Source organism: Balaenoptera physalus (assembly GCF_965194825.1).
Source record: "Balaenoptera physalus genome assembly, chromosome: 18".
NCBI classification, from domain to species: Eukaryota; Metazoa; Chordata; class Mammalia; order Artiodactyla; family Balaenopteridae; genus Balaenoptera; species Balaenoptera physalus.
Window position 1 is genome coordinate 80731467 of NC_138899.1, and position 16359 is coordinate 80747825.

The 16359-nt window shown below is 44.1% G+C and overlaps 1 protein-coding gene across 6 annotated transcripts in view; it reads left to right on the forward strand.

The window, feature by feature from the left end:
* The window catches only part of XPO4 (exportin 4), a 105804-nt gene extending 90577 nt beyond the window's left edge, over positions 1-15227 (forward strand). For 5 of the 6 annotated variants that reach the window (XM_082435091.1, XM_082435094.1, XM_082435096.1 and 2 more), the window contains 7 exons: positions 742-1035; positions 1952-2135; positions 5290-5408; positions 6797-6928; positions 7439-7555; positions 7957-8049; positions 10406-15227. In XM_082435091.1, the coding sequence (XP_082291217.1) occupies positions 742-1035; positions 1952-2135; positions 5290-5408; positions 6797-6928; positions 7439-7555; positions 7957-8049; positions 10406-10603 (1137 nt within the window). In that variant the 3' untranslated portion in view covers positions 10604-15227. The other variant, XM_082435093.1, reaches the window with a different exon arrangement.
* The last annotated feature ends 1132 nt before the right edge of the window (positions 15228-16359 follow it).

Sequence of the window (16359 nt, forward strand, 5' to 3'; positions counted from 1 at the left end):
ATGTATAAGTGAGATCGTACAGTATTTGTCTTTCTCTGTGTGACTTATTTTACTTAGCATAATGCCCTCAAGACCCATCCATGTTGTCATGAGTGGCATGATTTCCTTGCTTTTTATGGCTGAGTAATATTCCATTGTATGTATGTACCACATCTCCTTTATCCATTCATCTGTCGATGGACACTTGGGTTGCTTCCGTGTCCTGGCTATTGTAAATAGTGCTGCTATGAACATAGGGGTGCATGTATCTTTTCGAATTAGCGTTTTCACTTTTTCAGATAAATATGCGAGGTGGAATTGCTGGATCCTATGGTAATTCTATTTTTAATTTTTTGAGGAACATCGTACTGTTTCCAAAGTGGCCGTACCAATTTGAGTTCCCACCAACAGTGTACGAGGGTTCCCTTTTCTCCACACCCTCGCCAGCACTTGTTGTTTCTTGTCTTTTTGATGGCCATTCTGATAGATGTGAGGTAATATCTCATTGTGGTTTTGATTTCCGTTTTCCTGTTGACTGGCGATGTGAGCACCTTTGCATGTGCTGTGTTATTTATTTGTTTGCCAGAAGTTAGGATCACCTTCAAAATGGGGCTTGTAACATGTGGTTCAGATATTTTTTGTTTTTTGTGCTTTTTTTGCCTCCAACAATTAGAAATGTTTTGGAAAGTGAATATTTACCCAAGTTGAAGAAATTAAGCATGTGAATCAGACTTTTAAAAAATTCACGCTTTATTTTTGTAGGTTCTTCAGCCTCTTCAGCAGCGATTCTTAAGAGTGATAAACCAGGAAAACTTTCCGCAGATGTGCCAGCAGGAGGAGGTGAAGCAGGAGATCACTGCCACACTGGAGGCCCTGTGTGGCATTGCTGAGGCTACCCAGGTTGACAATGTAGCCATCCTTTTTAACTTTTTAATGGACTTCCTTACCAATTGCATTGGATTGATGGAAGTTTACAAAAACACCCCTGAGACTGTCAATCTCATTATAGAAGTTTTTGTTGAAGTTGCACATAAGCAGATATGCTATCTTGGAGAGGTGAGCACGGTCTACTTTGATCCCTTCCAGATCAAAACTCCTGATAGCTATAACAAAATGATAGATACTTTGCTTCAGATTGAATGAACGTTATTTGAAATAATATTTTTATGCCTCCAAAAGATTTTTCAAAAGAACTCAGAGTTCAGAGGAAGGCATGTTGAATGAATGTAAATTCTTGCCCTAAGAATGTTAATAATCAGGCATTTCTTTGGGCTAATATGTTACTCAGTCAAACTCATTCACATGAGGAATATTTGATAAAACAAATGGATTATGGTAGAAAATTTTAACAAATTTCTCTGTGGTGGAACCCTAGGACTTACCATTTTAAGTGGCAGTTTGCATCTTTGTTTTGTAAATCAGATGAATGTTCAGATACACTAAGTTCTTTTATATTCAGTCAGCAAAGATGTTCCTGATTTGTGTTTGTTGTTGTTGTAGATCAAAGGAACCTGCTTAAAAGTGAGGTTACGTTTGATCAATGTTACAAAGGTCGTCACAGGTGCACTGTTCAGAGGTTAGGCCAGTGCCGTTTATTCTAATGCTTGGTGCTCTGTGCTTCTGCACGTTAAAGCATTTTAAATCTTAAAATAATATACGTCATACAAGAAGTTGAACAGGAGTAAAGCAGTTCTGTTGCCAAGATTATATTGTCTTTCTAGTATGCACAATCAAATGCACACAAAAAGAGTGTCAAATTTTATTGTTAGAAAACTGATATTTTAAATATAACTGTAATCTTTATGCTTTTTCATTTTTGTTAATGCTTTAATATAGTTTAAGACAAGCGTTAGAGCTGCTGTTGGAATTCAGAGTAAATTTATTAGATTACATCTTAAACTTCTTTAATATTTATGTTTGTTTCCCAGCCCGGCTCCCCCTAGTAGCCTAATTTCTGCCTGCTTTTTCCCAGTCCAAAGCTATGAACTTGTACGAGGCCTGCCTCACCCTGCTGCGCGTGTACTCCAAGAACAACGTAGGGCGGCAGAGGGTCGACGTTACCGTGGAGGAGGAGGAGCAGTACCAAGACCTGCTTCTCATCATGGAGCTCCTTACTAACCTGCTGTCCAAGGAGTTCATAGATTTCAGCGACACAGGTACAGCGTGCGTGAGGGCTTTTCAACTTTGCTGTCGTTATTGTTTTTATTAAAGCGAAGGAGTGTTGTCATTATGTGACGTGCCACGAGGAGGTCCCATTTACCGAACAGGTGGAAGTCGGTCTCCGTGGCTGCGGGGAGGGCGGGACCAGCAGCCCTGTGTGCTTGGCCTTCTTCTGGTAGAGGTGCAAGTGCTGGTGTCTTCCCTGTCCTAGGCGCCTAGCCGGTGCCGGACACTGTCCCTGTCACAGCAGCATGAGTCTGGTGCCACTGTTGCACTCGTTTTAGAGGCGAGGAAACAGGCCCAGAAGTCTACACCACTTGCCTGCCGGTGTGCAGCTAGCGCGCCCCAGCGTCTGACTTCGGAGGCCAGTGTCCAGAGCTCGCTTTGCTGTCGAGTTCCTCCTCCGTGTCCTCTGAGGAAACCCCAGCCCTGTGCCCACTGCAGCTTGGGAGCCACTGGACTTGGGGGCTGACAGGCGACACTCTGAAGCCCTCACCTGGGGCTCCCCAGCAGCATGACCTTGGCGGAGTCTGTTGCCTTCCTGGGCCTCCCTTGCTGTTACAGGGGCTGTGAAAATCGGTGCCTGCCAAACTGTGTTCACGATGAGCTGGCAGGTGCCTGCCGTTGTCGTTCTCGTCACCGCTGTTGTCACAGGCAGGCGTGTCCGGGTGCCCGGAGCCTCGAGTGCCCACAGCTCTCCTTCACCGCCTCTTGCCCACCGCCTGCCTTGCCGCAGGACACAAGGGCCTCGCGCTCCACGAGGAAGACGTGCTGTCCACGCCTCCTCCCCGGGCAGCGGCACCCTCCCCGGGCAGCGGGTGCCGCTGCCCCTTCTTCTCCGATCCCTTCTCGCCCCCTGGGCTCAGCACACCTGACACTGGACGCCGTTCTTCTCTGTTCCCTCCACCGGTTCACTTCCCTTGTTCGCCCAGCAGAGGCCTCTGGCAGAGCTGCCCTGTGCCGGGCACCGTCAGCTTCAGCCCAGGAGCTTTACCGCCCTGGGCAGGTGACAGGGCGCCAAGGTGAAGGGCTGCCGCTGCCGCTGTTTCCAGGCCCAGCCGCTCATGCGGGTGGTCGGTCCCAGGTGTTCTGATTCCTTCAGGCCGGGGTTGCTTCACCTTTTCTAGATCAAATGTGCCTCTAAGGCCTCAAGTTGTTCTGAGCCTTTCCCTTGAACGGTGTATGTTACACGACCCGCTGAGTTTCACATGTCGTGTTAGTTGATTTGTAGACTTTCCAGGGGTGTAAGGACCAGGATAAGAGTCCTGTACCCTGAGGAACTGACTCTCAGTTAAGAACTGATATTGAGAGGGATGGGAGAGCTTTGTATGAAAGGCATTTGGAGGGGACAGAAGCCCTCTCAGGCTCCCCTAGGAGCGAGCTGTGGAGTAAACAGTATGGGTAAGTGTGGACGGGCAGGTTTTCATAATAAAAAAGCAAAAGGATTGAAATCGTAATACAATGTTAGAAAAGAAATTGAGGCCAAAATGCTCAGGATTGAAAGTACAAAATAAGGGTAAAAAGAATAGAATAAGGTGGATAGGGTTGAGGTCTAGAAAAAAGAAAATGAAGACAATTAAAATAGGAAATGATAAAGCAACAGATAAAATAGATGTTAAAAAGGGAGAGAATATTTTTAAGTAATTATTTAAAAAGTAAAATAAAGATAATAGGTGAGATAAGAGAAAATATTTTAAATATTATGAAATAAAATTAACATGCCAGGTGAGATGTAAAAGCATAACTGAAGATGAGCCTCTGCACGACGTTCTTGAGCCCCTGGCAGGCCCGTGGCTGCAGAGCTGAGTCCCACAGTCCAGGCCAGGGGCCGCCTCTCGAGCAGACCCAGCGGCGGTGGCCGGCCTGCCGTGGCCCCGGCCCAGCAGGCCCAGGCTTCCTGCTGGATGGATCCAAGCTCGCCAGTGCCCGGCGTTGGAAAGTGGGATTCTTCCACCTAGAACTGAGGCTCTTGGAGAAGAGCACAGAATTAGGCAGAAAAAGTGGTTTTTAAGTAGAAGTGCTTTTTTACCACATTTCGTCCTTTTTTTCCCCTTGTTGTGAAAGTAAATGTGCTCATAATAGAAAAGATTTGAAGTACAGGGACAGAAAAATCACCCATACTTTGACATAATCCAGAGTAATTGCATTTTGTTAATTTCCCTTTCGGTTATTTTGTATAATTCTTTTGTGATTATGCTCCAAATATAATTTTATATTCTGCCTTTTTCATTAATGTTTTATTAGCCTCTTCCTTGTCATTAAAATTTTTCATGGCTTTTTGATGGCTGCGTGGCAATCCACATTTTGGAACCTAACCCTGTTTTTGTAATATAGGACATCTGGAGTATTTACAATTTTGCTGTTACAGTGATAAACTGATTACTTCTGTGGATGAATCACTGTCTAAGTTTATGTTTATATCCTTACTATATACAGTGCTCAAAAGTCTCTTATTATATTGCTTTTGAGGGTAACTATCACACTGTATCCTCACCAGCATTTAAATGTTATCATTCAGAAGTCATTTGTAATCTAATGAATCAGAAGTAGTATCTTCAAAAACTTTGTATTGCTTGCTTAGTGATTGGATCAAACTTGTTTTTCATTGGGCTTATGGTTTTGTTAGATGTTTGTTTGTGGATTTTGGTCCTTTATCTGTTTAGGTTTTAAGATTCTGAGTAATTTATATGCCTCCTTTATGGATTAAGGGTGATAATCCTTTGTCATATTAGTAGCTTTTTTAAAAAAAAACTTTCTTTTTTTATGCAATATTTAATTCCTATATTTCCCCCCATTCCTTTCCAGCTTAGAAAAATCCCACAAACCTAGGAGAAAAGTGAATAGTACTGTGGAAATTATTTAACTCACAGTATGACCAGTGTGTCAGTGGGGTCAATTTTACTTTTCAAAAAACATTGATTAAGTGTTAGGTTTACTTTCATCGTTGTAGAATGATAATGTAAACACAAAATATCTGCATCCAGTGTTCAGACCCTAAACAGTACAACACAAAAGGATGTATTATCCTCTTGCAGATTTATTTTCTCTTGGGGGCTTGACTCCGCTTTCACTTTCATGCAGGAGAACATACCAACCTTCGTAGGTTTATTGATGTTACAGCTGTAAGACTGCGTTGTTCTCATTTTATAGATGAAGTGTTTAGGGGTCAGGAGCCTGGGCCAGCAGCAAACAGATCTGTGTCGGCAGCTGATGTTGTGTTATATGGAGTGAACCTGATTCTGCCCTTGATGTCACAGGACCTCCTGAAGGTAAGTGAAGAAAGGAATGCGAACATTAAAACCGCGTATGCTTGAACTCGAAGGTTCAAGATACTTAGACACGAATACACGTCCGATTTCATTCAGGGGGCCAGTACCTACTCATCTGCTAAGTGTGTGTGGAAATAAAGTGTTTGTGTTGCTGTTCTGTGTCCTTCACACCCACGCCTTCCCTGGAGCCCTGCACTCACTGATCCCTCAGTGTCAGGGAAAGACCGGTTCTTCCAGAACCTGAGTGCTGATGTTCGCGGTTGTGATCCCCTCATCATTTGTCGTTCAGCAAATACAGTAAGTTACATGTGTAGTGAATTTCTCTGGTGCTTTCCCAACATCATTCTCAGGCTGAGGGTTTGGGCAACAGAAGGCATTTCCCAGCCGCTCCATGGAGAAATGGGATGGTAAGAAACCAGGGCTCATACAGCTGGTCAAGTTCCGTACGTTCTGACTGCACTGGGCCTTGGTTTCTCGCACTGGTCCATGGCAGGGGTGTGGTGGCGGTGAGGCTGCCCTTTCTCCCCCTTTGAGTACCATCGAGGGAGGCTCTCTTCTCCTGCGTTGTCAGGAGGTGGGAGGTTGGAGAGGAGGAGGGAGGTGCACAAAATAGAGGGGCAGAGGGAGGGGGATGGGGAGGAAGCAGGGCTGGGAGGGGCCTGTGCAGTTGAGGGTCAGAGTGAGAGCTCTTAGGTTCCCGGCACGGCGGCTGTGACTGTAGGCTTGTCCCTCCTGGAGAAGTGTCTCTGCGGAGAGCAGCCGGCAGGGTGGGACGTTCAGGAAGCTTTGTGTATTGATTTGCTTTCAGGGTTTTTTTTGTTTTTTGGTGTTTATTCATCAAATAAACCATTAGACATTTAGATGTGTATTTTCTTAAATGAGGTTAGCTGTAGATTACCTACTTTTTACCTCAGTTCTCCAGGACTGCGCAACCAGGAAATAGATGTTGGAAGTGTGCAGGACTGAACACTCCGTTCTAATCATAATTTTAACAGTTTGTGTTACGTTCTTGTATTTTTCCAACATGCTTGAATGCAAATAAATACATTTGCAAAATGGTTTTATTCACAGGTCATTTAATAATTTGAGATTTGGCTGCTTTGTTCACTTTTTCAAGGTAAACATAGAATATCTGGAATTGGCTATGGCTTTTGTAACTATCCAGAAGATGACTGTTTCTACTGTGTATTACTTTCATATTAGTTACTAAAGTGTTCCCGTTCTTGTAACTCATTTTTACATTTAATTAGGTCTTTATGTTTTCTGTATCCTGTATATGTTTTAAACAAATCATTATACTTAGAAGCTTGATGGTTATTACTTTATTCCATTAATGAAAACAAGTTAGATATCATTAAACATCTAAATATTTAATATTTCTTTTTCAGTTTCCAACGCTTTGTAATCAATACTACAAATTAATCACATTTATCTGTGAGATTTTTCCTGAAAAAATACCACAGCTCCCTGAAGATCTTTTTAAAAGTCTGATGTACTCGTTGGAACTAGGAATGACGTCATATCCTTTGAGTGAACATCGTGATCACTTGTCACTAGGGAAAAAGAGGTTGCTAGAAGAAAAGTTTCCAGAATTTGTATTTTTTCTTTTGTGGTTCAGTCTTATTTCTTTAAAAAGCGGTCATGCCTATAGCTGCCCTACTTCTGTGTTTCTTTCATTAACCTGCCCCCTTGTCCTCCTTTCACAGACCCAGAGGCGTTCGGCCCCTGGCCCCAAAGTCCCTGTCTCACGGAGCCCAGGTAGTAGTGCCACGTCCTGTTGCCGCGTCTCTGATCCTTGCCACGTGGCTGTGTGCATCACAGTCAGGACACACACACACCTCCAGTCCTGGGCCCCAGACACACACGGATAATCTCAGAGACACTGGGAATCTCCTGTCCTCACCTAACTCAGTAAAGACACACCGCTGTACCCACCTTCTAGAGATAGCCGTCCACTGGATAGTAGCTTTAATTTTTTACCTTTTGTAAGTCAAGTGTCTCTGGTTTGTTCTTTGACCTTCGTGATCAGGATGAGTCCGGAGGTCTGCCAGCTGTGCCTGGAAGCTTTGACCCCGTTGGCGGAACAGTGTGCAAAAGCGCAGGAGACAGACTCGCCGCTTTTCCTGGCAACACGGCACTTTCTCAAGGTGAGACGTTGGGTGCAGTCACTGCCCGGGGGTCTTCGCTCCGGCGGGCAGTGCCGACACCGTCGTCCACGAGGAGACCGTGCCTTTCTGTTCACCGCGGGGTTCGGAGATCAGCTTCCGTGGATACGTTAGCCTCCACGGTTATTTTGTGTTCTGGAGATTTTATGTGGTGAATATAGCATGGAATTTGATAATCTGATTATTTCATACACCACAGCAAGCAATAACATCTTCACGTTATCCTTGGATTTTTAAAAAACTGTTTTCTTTACTTTTCAGATTTATTTAATAAAGAAGAATAACCTCTTTTTCCCTCTTTTTCCCTTTCGGAATGGGGAGGGGCTGGAGGGTTATATGGCCATCGTGTGTCTTTATTGAGAGGTGTTACTGTGTACTTTCAGCTGGTGTTTGATATGCTGGTTTTGCAAAAGCACAACACGGAGATGACCACCGCGGCTGGCGAGGCGTTCTACACGCTGGTGTGCCTGCATCAGGTACTGGACGCGCCTCCCCGGGCCCCTCGCTCTGTGTAGTGAGGGGGTTTTCAGACAGACGGGCCGTTTGCCCCTCAGTCCTCAGAGGGTCTGTGCCTCGGTGCTTCCACACCATTCAGCGAGGCTGTATTTCTTTTCTTTTTTATTTATTTTTGGCTGCATTGGGTCTTCGTTGCTGCACACGGGCTTTCTCTAGCTGGCGGCGAGCGGGGGCTACTCTTCGTTGCGGTGCGCGGGCTTCTCATTGCGGTGGCTTCTCTTGTTGGGGAGCACGGGCTCTAGGCGTGCGGGCTTCCGTAGTTGTGGCTCGTGGGCTCAGTAGCTGTGGCTCGCAGGCTCTAGAGCGCAGGCTCAGTAGTTGTGGCGCACGGGCTTAGTTGCTCCGCGGCATGTGGGATCTTCCCGGACCAGGGCTCGAACCCGTGTGCCCTGCATTGGCAGGCGGATTCTTAACCACTGCGCCACCAGGGAAGTCCAAGGCTGTATTTCTTCACACTCTCAATAGCTCTAACTTTTTATTCTGTGTTTATCTGACAAGCTGTTAATAAGCAACTACTTTCCCTTCTCCACTGTTATGAACCGTACTTTATGTCGATCGCTGCCCTAAAGCTGTCCTTACACAGCTATGCTGGGAACCAGGACTCAGGACAAAGTAATGGAGACACAGTCTCTGTCCTTGAGGAACTCACAGCTTTGCAAGGAAACAAGATGGATAAACCTGGGGACCCCGACGAGTCCGCCTTCAGAAAGCATGGAAAGCCGCAGTGTGTTATTTCATAGCGCAGTCTGGAAGACCGCGGTTGGTTGGAGCCTGTGAAGCCTCTGCAGCACTGCATGACGGGGGCTATAGCAGAAGGAGAGTTAGCCTGGCTTGCCTGTCCCTCCCTGTCCCTGTGGAGGGTGCCCGTCAGGTGTGCGAGAAGAGCCGTGTCGGGTCCTCAGCTGCCTCGGTTTCCAGTCTGTACCCCCACCCCTACTCCCCGCGCACAGGCACACATCCCAGTGTGACCAAGTCATTGGCCAGAGCAGCTTTTTTTTTTTTTTCCTTCAGTATAGAGGCTGTAGCATTTGCTGTGACTGGTATACAGGGTTTGATTTTATTTCCCTTTTTTTAAAAAGGGAGGATTTTGAGGAGTCTTGCATGCTACTTAAAGACCCCTTTCCTGCAGCACCTGTGCCCCAGGCAGGGCGGCTCTGGGCTCATCTCTTGCCTCTGCCCTGGATACTGCCTCCTGCGGATGGTGCCCTTCTTGGGGGTGGACCTCCTTGCCCCGCATACATAAGCAGTTGCATTCTGATGTCCTTTTAAAAACCTGGGTGCACATTGTAGACAAGGGAGCAGGGACCAGGGTTGGGCTGGCCCTGGAGGCACTGCCGTTTCTTGGGCGAGGGGCGCGGGACGCGTGGGGGACTTGAGTTTATACTTACCCCCGTGCACAGGCCTGCCTCTGGGAAGGGCAGCTAGCGCGGACCCCTGGCCCCGTGGGGGGGGCGGGGGCGGGGGGTGTGCCTTACTGCTCTTTTCCAAACGGAATTAACATCTGGTTTCCCCACTTGGGTCTATCATGACATCCCAAGAAGCTAATGAGGAAGAGTGACAGGCCTGCTTTTCTCATGAGAGCTTAGCTTGGAGAGCTGCCCTGGTTACCTTCCCCTTAACCCCACACCCTCTCCTCTGTGTAAGGCTTTACGTGCAGGGCAGTAAAACCAGGAAAACTCCACCCACGCCCTACTGTTCTATGTCGCTGAGCCCCTTCCTCAAGGAGCCCCTCCGCACAGCGCTCCCTTCCGCCCCTCGCCCTGCGCCACCTCCCACGCAGCCCCCGCCTGCACGTGTGCGCGTCTGCTGTGTCGTGGCTGCCGCCGTGTGGGCAAGACGTCTGCGTAAACCTCCAGGAAATGGAGAGTCAGCTTGCAGACTTAGGGCCTGAGAATCTACCATAAATCTGTCGTACTAAGAATCTATCATAAAATGCAAAAAAAAAGTGCTTTGAAAACACAGAAGGAAGAGGCAACGTGACAAGGTAGGTGCTCGAATGGGTTCTGGAGCCGCACGGCCGGTTCTTGCTCAGAGGCCTGTGCTCCGGGGTAGGTTATGTAATCTCACTGTGTGGAAGAACTTCGGTGTGTGAAACAGGGATATAAACCATATCTTCCTCACAGGGTTGTTACAAGACAGTGAGTTACTAATGGAAAAGCTTGGAACAGTACCTAGATGACAGTAAACTTTTAGTAAATGTTAAATATTAAAAAGCTGTCAGACCCTGCCTTTCGGACCCCCGTAGCCCACTAATTTGTATATCGTGTGGTATTTGAGGAAGGTGCGTGTTCTTACGTGTCCTTATCTCTTCAACAGGCGGAATATTCTGAACTGGTTGAAACATTACTGTCAAGTCAGCAAGACCCAGTTATCTACCAGAGATTAGCAGACGCCTTCAACAAGCTCACCGCCAGCAGCACGCCCCCGGTGCTGGACCGGAAGCAGAAGATGGCCTTCCTGAAGAGTTTAGAGGAGTTCATGGCGAATGTTGGCGGCCTCCTTTGTGTGAAATAAACAACAGAGCTTTCTGCCTAACCAGATCCTTCCTGCAAAGTGCACTGAATTGCTAACAGTTGACTTGAGTCTTGTCCTTTTTGTCAGTTCGTTGGCCGTTTGGATTTTGCGAGCCTGGCAGGGCAGTGTGTGGTGCAGGGAAGCGTTAGCCTCAGTCCGTCGTAGGTCTTGTAGCTTTTGGATGGTGATTTCAGATTCTCAAAATGAAATTCCACATATGTGCAAAGAGATGTGGGCACCATGAAATACGTCTTCAGTGCCTTTTCTCTCTTTATCAAAGCATTAGGTGGCTACCCGAAGTTTAGCGTTTTCACTATCAGATATCAGCTGGATATCTGCTCATCTGCATCACTGCGCAGCTGGTTGAAAAGACAGATTCTTGGGCCCAGCTGTAGAGCCTCAGAGTCCGCATTTGTTTGTTGGACCTTGGGTTCTTGGTTTTAATTAGCTCCTCTCCTCTGCCACCCCTGCAGTTTTCAGTCAGTGCAGAAGACCCTGAAAGCTTTTGAGAGGTGTGTGCTTTCCCAGCCCTCCCTTTGGTGAGGAGGAGGCGATCCGGCAGGGGGAAGGGCACCACCAGGTGTTTGTGGCTTCTTGTTACTACGCTCTCCCTGTCTGTCTTGTGTCACAGCAGCCTGGTAATTGCAGGCTTTGTGAATCTACTCTGATGCCTGAACTTGAGGAGGAAAATACATGTATATTTTTGTTCCATAAGAAGAACTTTAGGAACTGTAGCCATTTCATTGCCTTAATTTTAAGAAGAAATTACAAAAAGCAGATTTGTTTTAGTAAGAAATCAAGTCGTGGCGCTTCAGAGTCGGTTTAGGGTGTTAGCTGCTGTGAACCTGGGGCCCTTTTGATTGTGTGTATTTATGTGGTTTTATGGGTGAAATGAAAGGCTCATTCAGATGTAGTCTAACTTTCTGAGTATGTTTCTGTCCAGCCACGTAGCCCATGGCTAATAATCTGCTCTGAATGGCTTGCTTAAGCAATAACTATTTTAAAGGATGTGAATTACTGATTCATACAGACTCTTACACGTTGGGACATTAGGGCAGTAATTATTCTAGAGTGGGTGTTATACTCATTTCACAGGAGCCACGTAAATTTAATTTAAGAGATTAAAAAATTCACTTTAGATCGTCTACTTTGATTTTTCTAATCAGGATTTTTGTACTGCTGCCATGCCCCCCTTAACTCTGTGTGCCAGCTTAAATTATGGAAACGAAAGCTAACTTATAAACACCAGGCACGTGACACTGTGCCCACTGCCGTGTCAGAATCACACAGCACAGTGACAGAGGACCCTGGTGCAGGCGCGTTCTGAAACTGCGCCTCCGAGGGGCGAGCTTTCTCATCCCGTCCTTGATATCGTGTGCTCGGCTGACCTCCGGATGTGGTGTTAATACCTGGGCCGCACAGAGTGGATGAGCCTTGCCATGCACTGCTGCACAACAGTGAGGGTAGCGCTGTGCTCTTGGCACTTACAGTTAACCAGACGGAGCGCCTGAATTCCATCCAGCCTGGGCAGGTGCCGCTGGACGCAGATGAAAGCGAAGCCTAGAGCCACAGCTTTTTGAGGAACATTTCTCTTAATTCGATCACCATTGAGTAACAACTGAGGTGGAGCAAAAAGTCTTAAAAGACATCTAGGGCAAAACTAGTATCACTCTTTCTGAAGTGTACGTATTATTGTGTTCTTAAACATACTCTGGACAGTGCATTTATTTTTAGATTTCTTCTTCTTTCCCTTAAAGAACTTGAAGTCAGAGGCAGCGGTAGTCACTTTGTTTGCATTGTTTCTGGTGTTTCATGTTTCCCAGCTCCCTCGCGCCCAGCAGTTGTGAGCTAAATATGTCCCTGTCCCTTTGCCTTAGGGCACCGAGACACGCAGCCGACTGGATTGGTCCACTGACTGCGACAAAACTGTAATCAAGTTGTTACTGAAAATAAAGATGAGTAGGAAAGGAATGCCATGGTAAACAAAAAGGGCATCCGTATTTAATATCTTTTATCTAGACAGATATATTTGCTGTTTGCCCAGATTTTATTACAGTCCTGCATTTTCATTAGACCACTTTTAATTGAAACAAGATTTTCTTCAGATTGGACCAAATAATACATACGATATCATCAGAATGTTGGTTAGTGGCAAACTGGAAGGGAGCGCCACCACCAGTTTTAGGTAGTGGGGAAGGCCGCTTGATTGCATCAGCCAGGCTCTTTTCAGTTGTTCGCATATGTTTTCCTGATGGGATATGCGTTTAGTTTGGGGCTTTTGTTTTATTTTGTCGCGTTTTGTCTTCAGCTATGTTTGTTGGCTTTTCAGTTTTAGGGGGTTTTGTTTTAATGCTCTTGGCCCAGTGGGTGTCAAGAATACTGGCTTAATTCTAGTAAATTGATTTTTACTGCTAAAACTGTTGTCAAAGGAGTTTTAAAAGCAAAAACATTATTTGTGCCCCTTTTTATATATGTTAAAGGGACACTGTTGAGTATTTGATTTTTTATAATGCTGTGTTTTATAAACTTTTCTCTTATTCATACACAGTATCCTATCACCTCCGTTTTCAGTTCAGTCTTTGCTTGATTTTATTTTCCTTGGCCCTTTTATTTCTGAAGGCACAGTCTCTGCAGACTTTGTACCTTCACAGTTTGTATTTGTGTGGCAGCACCTGTAACTAATTCTTGTAGCTCAGTTTGAAGGATTGGTTTGCGTTTGTGGTCCTGGATGGGTGGTTGCCTGGGGGGTAGGCCACCTGAGACAGTATCTGACAGTGTCCTTGCTGTCTCTTCATCTGTTGGGAGACGGTGGCATGTTACCATCACTGCAGTGAGTTTTCAACAGTGTGACCTTTTATGTAAAAAAACTTTGCAATTTTTTTCGAACTAGTTTTAAGAATTTAGTCTTATTTCGTTGTAAACCGTGTTTCTAATTATATTACATTACTCTGTTCAGAGGAGATGGTTACTACTATTTTTTCACAGTTTGCATTTCAAAACCAAACATCTCTGTGATGCTTACCCCAGTCAGCATTATTTAACTTCCCTTACTGTCTTTGGTTGAACTTTCTCTTTTACCAAAAATGTCAAGTCTTCGTATTTCTCCTATCACCATATTTCCCGTTTCTGTTAATACTTGTATGAACCCCTCAAGTATTGAAGGGAACAAGTTGTCAATTTCAAGGATTTCAAGTTTGAGTATCTTAATTTACAGTGTCAGTTGGACCCTTAAAATACTATTTTTGTCTGTTACAATTTTACTTCTGTTTGCCACCTCTGTCATAAGGGGTGTTGTCATTAGACCTTAGTAAGTTAGCTGTCTCTGACAGATGATTATCGTTATTAGCTCCTGAATAAAATATTAACTGTTTAGAAACCTCAGTACTTCTTAGGGGTTTTTCAAAACCAGAGAATAAGGCACTGATTTGGATATGAGTTCTTGACATTATAATTTTCTGTAAATTCCTCTATAAAACAACATAGCTGATTTGAGGATGTAATAATGTTTTAAATTATTTTAAAATGTAGGTGGATATTCTCTGACTTGGTAACTATATTCTGAAAACACTGCATCTAAGAATTCTTGAAAAATTGATTTTCTAAAATTTTAAAATGTCCAACTTAGGTATATTGCTGAGCTCAAATTAATTTGCAGTGAGTGCCATGGTTCACGTTGAACTTTAAACATTTTAATTTAGATGTAAGAAATGTGAAGTATTATTCCTGATTGATTATAATGGGAACCCATGACATATTTAGCCAAAGACTGTATTTGGTTCAGGTAAAGATAAAAGCTTAATAATGGGCATCCATTCTGTTCTAAAGAGGATGGATGAGGTGATGTGTTTCTGGCCCCTAGCTCTGTACACGTAAGTCTTTGTAAAGGCGGAAACGTGGTGACGGGGAGGCCCGTGTGTCAGCCCCCCGAGGCTCACACTGCAAACCATCTTTGTCCCCCTCGCCCTCTGTGGTGTGCTCTTCGCCTGGTCCCAGACTTCCCAGCAGTGGAGAGATTTTGTTTTTGGGTTTTCTTTTAAGTCTGTTTTCTTAGGCCTCTCAGCTCTTAGGAGCTGTCAGAATGTACTAATAGCTAATTTTCCTAGCCTGACATTCAACACTGCATCTGCACTATGTACCTAACGGGGATGTGACCTCAAGTGTGTCCTGAGCCCAGGCTACCTGGTGTGGTGTCTTTTACCACATACAATTATTGACAGATTGCAAAGGTTGGTATTGTGATTTGGTTCTCTGTACAAAGGAAAAGGCTCCATGCAGTGAGTTTCTGGTTTAATGGTCACAAAATGTTAGCACTGCTACCATTCAGCACGTGTAAAATTTTTTAAATTTATAAATATTAAAATTTTAAACTTATACTGACTTTTCAGTTTTTTTAAGAGACCCAGGGATGAGTATACTGTTTAAATATTTACCTCTATTAACGTTATTAATAAAGGTATAAAGTTGCATTTAATTTTTCAAAAGATGCTACAATACGATTTTAGGAAATAAGGCCATGTACTGAGCCAGTTACAAGCTGAATATAAAATTGATAAAATTTTATTTGTATTTTTTAATCCATAAATGGGAGTTAAAATATGTCTTTTCACTAAATATTTTTATGACATTTTTGTTTTGACCATGTGTGATTTGTTCATGGGTGTCTAGCTAGACTATTGTATGAAACTTATTGAATGGTGCTAGTTCATTTACCAGCCTAGGATGACTGACACTGGGGACATTACACAATCAGAATAATTTTAAATAAAAAACATGAGGACATATCTGCACAGGTAAAATAGGGATTTGCATTACCTTCTGGGAGAACACCCAACCCTAATAGAATCTCCGGAATTCAGAAAGAAAATCGAAGTTTCGTTTATATTCTGTAATATTGAGCATACTTATTTTTATCTCAGCTCCTCACAATCTTAGAAACAATTTCAGAGTTATTAGTTAAATCATTGGATTCGGGGCATATTTGTAGTAAATGTAGTTTGGGTCATTCTTTTTGGCCTTTCAGGGAAAGTGGAAAAGTACCATTCTGCTGTGTGTCAGACAGACTTTCCTTTTTACCTAATTCTAAATCTTGTAAACATATGCAGTGAAAAGTTAATTTTTTTTAAGGAAGAAAATGCGTTTTGAAAATATATTTATTTTAAACTTTACATTGCTTGGAATGCTCATTGATTTGTAATGGTGTTTCTTAGGTTATACTGAGATCTGATGCCACTCCAAGGTGGATGAAGAACCCTTGGGCTGTTTAGGAACTAAGCAGAGCTCATTCATTTTCAAGGGGGCGGCCTTAGGCCCAGGCTGATCACCTTCCGTTGCAGGGAGGATGTGGATGATTTGAGAGGCCCCAGGTATAAAAATCTGGTATTGTTTCTTAAAAGGCATCTTTTAAATATTGGTGCTCTCTAAAAATACAGTCTGTTTGTATTGAGTGGTTTATGAATGACGACTTTGGTGCATTAATTAGATTGTGAAACATTTTTGTTTGCTTCTTAAACATAGGATCGTGCACTCTTTGTAATCTTGAATGGCAGTTCTTTTAAAGCTAAATGGAAGCGAAGGGCATATTTGGTGATATTAAGCAGAAAATCTTTTGCCTGGAGTCGCCATACAATACTAATGGTAGCATACTTTGTCAGTTCTAGCACATAAATCAACATCCTGCTGAACTCTTGCAGTGTAAATTATTTTATCTAGCAAGAGAATGAACTGTGGTTAAGTCATTGATGCTGCCCAGAACTGAT